Source organism: Oncorhynchus kisutch, linkage group LG23 (genome assembly GCF_002021735.2).
Source record: "Oncorhynchus kisutch isolate 150728-3 linkage group LG23, Okis_V2, whole genome shotgun sequence".
Classification (NCBI taxonomy): Eukaryota; Metazoa; Chordata; class Actinopteri; order Salmoniformes; family Salmonidae; genus Oncorhynchus; species Oncorhynchus kisutch.
The window spans coordinates 12,504,675-12,514,791 of NC_034196.2; the positions used below are offsets into that span (position 1 = coordinate 12,504,675).

The 10,117-nt window shown below is 40.5% G+C and overlaps 1 protein-coding gene across 3 annotated transcripts; it reads right to left on the reverse strand.

Annotated features, from left to right (window-relative positions):
* Window positions 1-1,938: 1,938 nt before the first annotated feature.
* LOC109868584 (glycolipid transfer protein-like) lies at window positions 1,939-10,065 on the reverse strand. 3 transcript variants are annotated; one of them, XR_004205053.1, is made up of 5 exons: window positions 9,624-10,065; window positions 7,855-7,913; window positions 7,594-7,741; window positions 7,322-7,474; window positions 1,939-4,099 (listed from the first exon to the last, which is right to left on the reverse strand). XR_004205053.1 is itself a non-coding variant. In XM_031803187.1 (5 exons), exons 3-5 carry the CDS (start codon window positions 7,660-7,662, stop codon window positions 4,178-4,180), a joined length of 369 nt encoding a protein of 122 aa, XP_031659047.1. In that variant the 5' UTR covers window positions 7,663-7,741; window positions 7,855-7,913; window positions 9,624-10,060; the 3' UTR covers window positions 3,509-4,177. The 3 variants fall into 3 exon arrangements, 2 of the variants coding, with proteins under 2 accessions (XP_031659047.1, XP_020313835.1); XM_031803187.1 differs by having other exon boundaries at window positions 3,509-4,360; window positions 7,630-7,741; window positions 9,624-10,060; XM_020458246.2 differs by having other exon boundaries at window positions 3,509-4,360; window positions 9,624-10,057.
* Window positions 10,066-10,117: the final 52 nt, after the last annotated feature.

The following is a 10,117-nucleotide window of genomic DNA, read 5'->3' on the forward strand; positions in this document are numbered from 1 at the left end:
GAATGGCCCATGTTCTGAATTCTGTCGTTGTACATTTCAAACGTGCTGATAGTTATATTGACTACGTCCGTCCGAGCTCGCTCATAAATGTCTTATCGGAATTATGGATTGCCTCTTATACGCTTGTCGTCCCCTTATGCCATAGTTTGTTCATCTCAATTGTCAGTAGAAACCACATTTGTTTCAGCAAGTCAACCATGTCATTATGTTTTTTTTAAAGGCAGTAAATGATGCTGAATGATCTGTTTCACTGCCAGACAAGGCTCCACTGATAGCCAGGTGTAGCAGTGGTGTAGTGTAATTAATGTATTGTTTAGTGTTGTGTTGTGTAGTGGTGTTGTTGTGTAGTGGCTTTTCTTGCATGCATCCCAAATTTTTTTGCCCCACCAAGATTGACATGCTAAAATTGCCATTGGGCTTGCTTATACTGTAAAGTATTCACACCCCATGACTTATACCACATTTTGTTGTTACAGCCCAAATTCAAAATAAAAACATTCTTACCAATCTACACACAATACCACATAATGACAAAGTGAAAACATGTTATTTTTTATATTTGCCAAATTTACTAAAAATGAAAAACATACATCTCATTTACATAAGTATTCACACCCCTGAATCAATACTTTGTAGAAGCACATTTGGCGGCGATTACAGCTTTGAGTCGTCTTGGGTATGTATCAGCTCTGCACATCTGGATTTGGGGATTTTCTCCCATTCTTCATTGCAGATTTTCTCAGGCTTTGTTAAATTAGATTGTAAGCAGATTTTCAATGGAATTAGCTGGGCCACTCAAGGACTTTCACATTATTGTTCTGAAGCCATTCCAGCGTTGCCTTGGCTGTATGTTTGCGGTCATTGTCCTGTTGGAACGCAAATCTTGGACATCTATGGACAGTTCCCTGGACTTCATGGTATAGCTTCTGCTCTGACAACTGTGGACCCTCATATAGACAGGTGTGTTTCTTTCTTAATCCTGTCCAAACAATTGAATTGGCCACAGGTGGTCCAATCAACTTGTATGGACAGCTCAAGGATGATCAAAGGAAATTGGATGCACCGGAGCTCAATTTGGAGTGTAATAGCAAAGGGGTGTGAATACTTATGTAAATTAGATATTTATGTGTTTCATTTTCAATAAATTTGCACAAATCTCAAAAAACATGTTTTCACTTTGTCATTATGGGGTATTGTGTGTAGATGGGTGAGAAAAAAATATATAATACATTTTGAATTCAGACTAAACACACAAAAAAAATGGAATTAGTCAAGGAGTATGAATCATTTCTGAAGGCACTGTATGTAAAAAGCTCATTCATGTTAGGCGCACAAATGGGGCCGCAATAAATCAGATCGGGACCGCATGTTTGACACTACTGCTGTAAATGGGGGCTGTTGATTTAGCTTTGTTTCTTCAGTGTTTAGGTGCTGAGTAGACCTGTCGTAAAGGTGGAGCTGTCGGTGAGGCCCCGTCTCTGGTCTTTTTGTCAGCCCTGCTGGGAGGCTTCCCTTCCTGTTCCTCCCAGGCTGTCTGTCTGTCTATCCTGGCTGTCTGTGTCCTGGCTCCTGGCTGGGCTTTGAGGCAGCTGTGCTGATAAACCTGCAGGATTAAGAGGCCTGTTCAACCTGCACAGCACACGCTCACAAAGGATTAGAGGGACAGGAGCCACTCTGTCCTTTAGCACTACCACAGTCCCTCAGGGATAGAGAGGGGAGATAATGGGGGTCGGTGAAAAGGGGAAGGCTCTCTCATTAGAGCGGTCACCCCATTACATTGACTGCATAAAACTATTGGTAATAAAGATGCTAAGTAAATGTAGAGGGTGAAAGTGTTCCAGTATGTTATCAAATACATGCCCTTTTATTTAGAGCACATAAAGTATGTACACATTTTTTATGTTGTGTGTAAATAAACAGAAGGTGACCTCTATTGGATAAAAGTTGCAACTGCATCCCATGAGAAGGACACAGTCAATGAATTCATATTTATTTGGTAAATGTCCCCCCCATGAGGTTGACAAGTGAATTGCTTCTTATGACAGGTAGGCAGGAGCTGGTTTTATCCATTGGCTTTTGGTATAAAGTGATGAAGGACACCGTGACTCAATACACAGTACTTCAATTCACATTTTAATGTTTAAAATGCAATATAAATTAGGTTCATCATTTGAAATCTACAGGGCATTCAGAGATTTGATGTGAGCAATGCACATAACCATTTTCTAGGTATATATACAGTACAAACCCAAGCATGTTTCTTGCAAATTAATAAATATATGCATTGACTTTGTTATTTTGATATCACCCGCACTATAGAATGACTCCCCTCAGTTTCCAACAATTAGCAAATACATTACAATTTCTGAAATAACCTTTCTGAAAAAAATGCTTTAAAAATAGTATGAAGTATGACAACCCAATAGTGAAGGAAACTGACATGTACATGTATGTGCCAAATACTGTTTGGCATTGTGTTGACAAAATTGAAGGAACTGAAAATATGGATTCCACTAATGGAAACTCTTACAGACTGAAATCGTTAACACAAAAAGACATGAAAGAAGTGCAACCCTACACAACTAAACGTTCAGTTGTTCAAACAAGCATGCAAAAGCCATGCAAACAAAACATCACTCATAGACAACTTAAGAACACCTATGTGAGAATGCTACTCATTGACTACAGCTCAGCGTTCAACACCATAGTGCCCCTCAAAGCTCATCAATAAGCTAAGGACCCTGGGACTAAACACCTCCCTCTGCAACTGGATCCTAGAATTCCTGATGGGTAACCCTCCAGGTGGTAAGGGTAGGTAACAACACATTCGCCATGCTGATCCTCAACACAGGGGCCCCTCAGGGGTGCATGCTCGGTCCCCTCCTGTACTCCCTGTTCACTCATGACTGCACGGCCAGGCACAACTCCAACACCATCATTAAGTTTGCCGATGACACAACAGTGGTAGGCCTGATCAGCGACAATGATGAGACAGCCTATAGGGAGGTCAGAGATCTGGCCGTGGTGCCAGGACAACAACCTCTCCCTCAACGTGATCAAGACAAAGGAGATGATTGTGGACTACAGGAAAAAGAGGACCGAGCACACACTCCATTCTCATCGACGGGACTGCAGTGGAGCAGGTTGAGAGCTTCAAGTTCCTCGGTGCTCACATCACCAACAAACTATCATGGTCCAAGCACACCAAGACAGTGAAGAGGGCACAACAAAACCTATTCCCCCTCACGAGACTGAAAAGATTTGGCATGGGTCCTCAGATCGTCAAAAGGTTCTACAGCTGCACCATCGAGAGCATCCTGACTGGTTGCATCACTGCCTGGTATGGCAACTGCTCGGCCTCCGTCCACAAGGCACTACAGAGGGTAGTGTGTACGGCCCAGTACATCCCTGGGACCAAGCTTCCTAGTCTCGCTATTGTTATTTTACTGCTGCTCTTTAATTACTTGTTACTTTTATTACTTATTCTTATCCGTAAAAAATGTTTTAACCTGCATTGTTGGTTAGGGGCTCGTAAGTAAGCATTTCACTGTAAGGTCTAGACCTGTTGTATTTGGTGCATGTGACTAATAAAATGTGATTTGAAGTCACTAAAACCACTAATGGTGGTTATAATCTTTAAAGGCATGGGATAGTTGACTTCCCAGTAGCTACCAGGCAGTGAGGGCATTATCTCACATTTCTTGGCAGAGTTACAGTAGAAATTTTATGAGTCATGTGCAATGTGAATCAATAGCAGGAATATTCTCCCCTCCCACAGAGAAAGAGATGCTGTATTAAAATAACACTGACCAGATCTCAGGATATCACTTCTGAATGTCTCTTACCTGTGGTGAATCATGTGTAACAGCATCAGACTGCACCAAGAGCTGTGCTAGACGTGTACGAATTAAAAAACACTCAACACGGAATATGCCACTTTCTGTCCAGCAGCAACTCATCATGGGCCAAACTATCAACATTCAGTAGGGAGGGATTTAAAAGGAGGGACAGAAAAGTAATAATAAAAATGGTGCCACGGATGAAAACGTCTTCTTTGAAATAGAATCCTCAACCCTCAAAAGATGGAATGTCCCATCACCTGAGAGAAAGGATGAAAAACAGAAGGCAAAGAAAGTAACAAGCAGGATGCTGCTGCAGTCCGGTTTGGGGGACAACATCACACGCTATAGTCCAGCTCTGCATTCAGCGTTGTGCACATCTCATAGATGGCATCCACAGTGGCTGTGAAATTGACGAGGCACTGGCGTACACTAGCCATGCAGTCCTCCTCTGTGACCTCTTGACCTTTTGACAGGGCCTTGATAAAGTCTGACTTGTAGGGTGCTGCAAGCAACACCGCCTGGAGTGGACCGGGAGAAATACAGCGGTGTGTGTGTGTACTCAAATACATGTATATTTGAGTACATGTTATTTAAATACTTATTTTCTGTGTATTTGAGTATTTTCAAATGATATGGCCTGAATCAACTACTTATATTGGAAGTATTTGAAAGTATTATCAAATAATTTCACAAACACTTTACTTGACATCCAATGTCATAACACAATATGACCAATATTACATCTAAACTGCGAGTTTAGAAGAAATATCAGCCCGCGCAGAGAAGCAATTTTGTATTGTTTTCCCCTTTAGTTAACACTACCAATGTTTTGCTCTACTGTGGGAATTTTGGTCGAATCAACGCAATATTAGCCACTTTCAATGTAACATTGAAAGCAAAACAAAGCAAAACTAACTGTGCAAGAGATGTTCATGTGGGCAGAGTGTATTGGAGTAGGATTCTATTGCAGTGACAGGCACTACTCAGGCCCCTACTCTACACAGAACGGTGCACCATAACCAATCAGAGCTGCAGTAGGCCTATAAACAGCCATTTCCATATATGGATCTGTGACATTCACTTTTTTCCATATATGGATCTGTGACATTCACTTTGAACTGGATTGTGTTTTTAGCATGAGCCGTCACGAGTAGATGAGCTTGTTTTGATATCAAAGTGAGAGCTGCATGTAGCCACCTGTGCACATTTGTTCATATCCTTTGCTAGTTAGTGAGTTATTAGCCCAGTTATAGCTAATTTCTAGTCAGCAATGGGGGAGTGATTGCTTTCTACAAGAGCACAAAATATGTGCCTTTCTAGCCATCTTTGAAAAGCTAGTCAGGTAAAGGGGTAGTGTTGTATTTTGAGACGGTCTTGAATAAGCTAAATAGACAATAGGTAGAGAGTAGCATAATTTGTCTGATTCTCTCTAATAATGGTATAGTAATAATATATATTTTTTTAAATGTAAAGAGGCTTCTTGCATCAAACATCACATTTTCAGTCACCTCCTTGTCTGAAGGATAAACAGGTTAATGTCAAGCCCTGCATGTTCTCATGGAATGTCTCATGGAATGTAGGCCAACATTGAACACCACACATTGGCTGCTTCTGTAGGCTGAATGATAAAACAGCTATTTCCATGTTAAAATGTTATGGGATGCATTTTCTCCATTGTTTTTGATGGTAGGCCACTCTGGTAGGCCTACATTATGATCAAATAGCCACAGTAGCCTACTTGGCCACTGTGCGTTGGGCCAGTAACCGAAAGGTTGCTGGTTCGTATCCCCAAGCTGACAAGGTAAAAATCTGTCGTTCTGCCCCTGAGCAAGGCAGTTAACCCACTGTTCCCCGGGCACCGAAGAGGTGGATGTCGATTATGGCAGCCCCCCGCACCCCTCTGATTCAGAGGATGTGGAAGACATGTGGAAGACATATTTCAGTTGAATGCATTCAGTTGTACAACTGACGAGGTCATAACCATGTCATAATATGTCATAACAGCTGACATAACTTGTTATAATATGGTCATAACACTGTCATATATTTAGGACTGTTGTGATATACATTGCGTTATTTTATGGCTGGTTATGACACCTACATAAGAGTGTCAAAACCCACCACACAAGGCAAAACAGTTCATTACACCATAGCCTCAACAGTATGTTTATGTTATTTTAGCATTTTCTGAAATTTACCATATTAAATTATCATTGTAATTGCACACACATTGATGTCAGACATGCACCTACCCAAATGCTCTGTTCCGGATGACAGGGATGAATGCCGGAGCAGATTTCAGGAGCAGGACAAGACACCCTCTTGGTGACTGACGACTGACATAAAGACATGTACGCGATAATCATATAAGCCAGACAGTCATATGACGGTCATAATCCTTGACAGTGTCATAAAGTGTATTTTCTTAGTCCAAGTGACACAGGATGGTCATAATGCTTCATGACAGTGTCAACTTATTTAAAATATGATTTCAAACAACAACAAAGGACTTAAGAAACAAACTTTCAAATGAAAGGAAACTTCTTGTCAGGGAGAAAATACATTTAAAGAAATGTGAGTTTTAACACCCTTATGTAGGTGTCATAACCAGCCACAAAATAATGCAATATAAGTCACAACAGGTGTCAATATATGGGTCATGACAGTGTTATGACCATATTATATCAGTTATGAAATTATGACATGGTTATGACCGTGTCAGAAAGTGTTATGATGCTGGGTGTCAAGTAAAGGGTTACCATAATTTCCTATAAATAGCCTACTTTCAAATATTAGTTTACATTTGAGTAATTTAGCAGACGCTCTTATCTAGAGCGACTTACAGTTAGTGCATTCATCTTAAGATAGTTCGGTGGGACAACAACATATCACAGTTGTATTAAGTACATTCTTTTCAGCAAAGTCAGTACTAGTAGGAAAATATGTGCCTTTGTGTGTGTGTGTGTGTGTGTGTGTGTGTGTGTGTGTGTGGGTAAGTCAGATGTATTATTTAAAATGCACTCTTCTTTGAAGAGATAGGGTTTCAGATGTTTTCGGAAGATTGTATATTTTCAAATACCTGGGTTAAATGCATGGGAGTGTATTTGAGTCAGGGTATTTGAGTATTTTCAAATACTTTCCAAGTGTATTTCCAAATATATTCCCATATTCAACTACTTGCCTTTTCAAATAAAACGTTTCTAAATACTTACTTCCAAATGTCTTTGAAAGTAATACCCTAAATTGTATTTGAACCCAGATCTGTTACATAGTACACCTTCACTGAGCAGTTCATACATGTACATATATGTAGTTTTCAGTTATTATATTTATAAATGTTTTGCTTTGGGTGAATGAAGTTCAATATGAAAGCAATACACTCAGAGGTGCTTGAGCACCAGGGTTAAGTAGAAAACCCGGTCAAGGGTCAAAGGACGTCAAGACTATGCTACCACATGACTTTAGTCACATGGTCTCACCTTAAAGATCTTCTGCACGAGCCAGCCGTGGTATTTCTTTAGGGCCTGGTCGTAGGCTTTGGTGATGTTAACACGGATGAGGTTAGGGTTGTTCTCGCCTTTCTCTCCGTCTGCCAAGCTCTGCAGCAGGATCTGGATGAAACATGAAGACCTCTGTGGGAGAGAGGACAATCAGCTTAACTCACCTGATTTCAGTCCCACCATTATTCATGAAGTGTAGGTCTCTATCTAGGCATAAGCACACAATTTCACGGCCTTTAGGCAGTACAAACCTCGAACACATTCAGATGTGATGGTTCTGAGCTCACCTCTTCAGCCACGTTAGGGCCACTCTGTGCCATGTGTCTCCTTCTCTGCCTCCACTATCTGCTGTAGAGTTGCATACTTGGCAGGGTCCTTGTCAAACACACCTCGGATTTTCTGGAAGGAAAATATTACCATCCAAATGTTAAGGCTTAGGCATTAGTTATAGACGTAAGTTGCAGTAGGGTTACACACAAGGCACAATTACAGTGTGTGGAAAACATGCTTACTGTTATATTGCCACTGATGTCTGATTTGATAGGAGCAAATACTTTTGACCCCAGGCAGTCTGGAAAGAAAGAGAGGAATGAAACATTGAATTGAAATGCAATCAAGCAGTTGTGAGTATATGCAGACTCAGCATCTTGGACGTAGCTGGACACCTTCTTGGGGGGAGGAAAGATTAGAAATTGAATTTTTCTCCCACAATGCTTATGGGAATTCTATGATTGTTTCTTGTTGGGCAATCAATAGAGAAAAGGGTCCATTCATATAATCTGAAGTCACAAGGAGGTCAATGCAGTGTGTAGTGTAGTGTGGGAGGAAAGAGAGGGGCTACAGCAGCTCCATACAAACCTACATTCACATGTATGGCCCACTTGCGCTGGGGTTTCACTCTTTTGGTTTCACTACCTTAATACTGATACTTAATTAAAATCAGATTCGTAAACCTTATGCCTAGACTATTCATTGAAATGACCAAGATATCAGAACAACATTGTGCAAGGTTGTTACAACAGACAATAGCCCATTTAAATCCCAAGATGAGCCTATGATTGAACCATCCACAAAGATACTTGCGGCTCATTCAAAATTCCATTATGGTACTTTATTAGTATGGGTGATGGTAATCTTTGCAAGTCTGACATTGACCAAGTGATTATAACGCTGTACTCACTCCACATAATTTGTTATTATTCTCCTAGGTCAATGGCTCCCGTGTGGCGCAGCATTCTAAGGCACTACATCTCAGTGCTAGAGGCGTCACTACAGACACCCTGGTTCGGATCCAGGCTGTATCACAACTGGCCGTGATTGGGAGTCCCTGGTGGACATTCCTGCAGTCAGTGTGCCAATTGCACACTCCCTCAAAACTTGAGATATCTATTGTGTTGTGGGAAAAAAACTGCACATTTTAGAATGGCCTTTTGTGCCCGGCACAAGGTGCACCTGTGTAATGATCATGCCGTTTAATCAGCTTTGTCGATATGCCACGCCTGTCACGTGGCAAAGGAGACATTCTCACTTACAGGGATGTAAATAAATTGGTGCACAAAATTTGAGAAATTTGCTTTTTGTGTGTATCAAACATTTCTGCTATCCTCTATTTCAGTTTATGAAACTAACACTTTACATGTTGCATTTATATTTCAGTTTAGTATTGATGACTGGGGGCTCTGTTTTGAAACCTCCATCTTGGGACTCCCCGTCCATTGTATAAAATATTTTGGAAGCCATAGAAATGCATTCATTCATGTCTACATTTGTTTTTGCCACATTTATTCTACTACAGCCACCTTAATGCATACTTTTATATATGAACTAAACAAAACTTTTTTTTACTTAGTATAACTTCTATACAGTTCTAATGTTATTGCCGCCACTACTTAAATAGCCTATATTAAACATTTAAATGAAATACTGTAGAGCTCCATTCATTCCTATGGAAGACTGCCAATATGGCCGGCTGGTGGCTTCAAACCCTCTTATTGGCCATTACATAGCATCAGCAATCCGAGGTTTATATACATAACTCGATCTGACTCTTCCGAGTAGGTTAGCAAGTCAGAAATTCCGACATGACATGAACGTGGCATATCAAACCTGTGTTTTGTTAAGACTAAAGTTTAGTTTATTTCAAAATGTCGTTAGACAACCATGGATAGTGAGACAGAAAGAGAATGAAGCGACGATATTTTCTAGATAAAGGTATCGTTGAAGGCGAGCTTGAGCGACTACAATTTCATGAAGAACAAGGATAGTCAGGTGGTCTACTCACCAAAAAAAAGGTGGAAGATATGCCAGACTCCAGAAACAACTTTGTATTCACTGCGTTGTCGGCTGGAACCTTTCCGAATTGGTTATCCATTAATAGTGCTATCGTTTTCTGAAATAATACGACTAACCTGAATGATCACAATTGCTTTCTTCCGTGTTCACTGTGCAAGGCAACTGAACTGTATACTTTGGCAAGGAACACCAAGTTGGCGTGGGAGTGCTTCTCACTTTACGTCCATTCAAGAGTGTCTTTTTTTAAAACATGTTTGAATGCACGAATGGCATGTCACGTTTAGACACGGAACACACCTGTGATTTATTCAATGGGCAACGCTACTGTACAAAACATTACTCTGAGAAGATTATCAATAAAGAAAAAAAAAAATGGAACAATTAAATCGGAAGGATATGACAGAACAGAACAAACTGTCGCCTAATAGTTGAGGTAGGCCTATTCATTATTTATAGATTGAGTAATATAAAGCAAACTAGTAG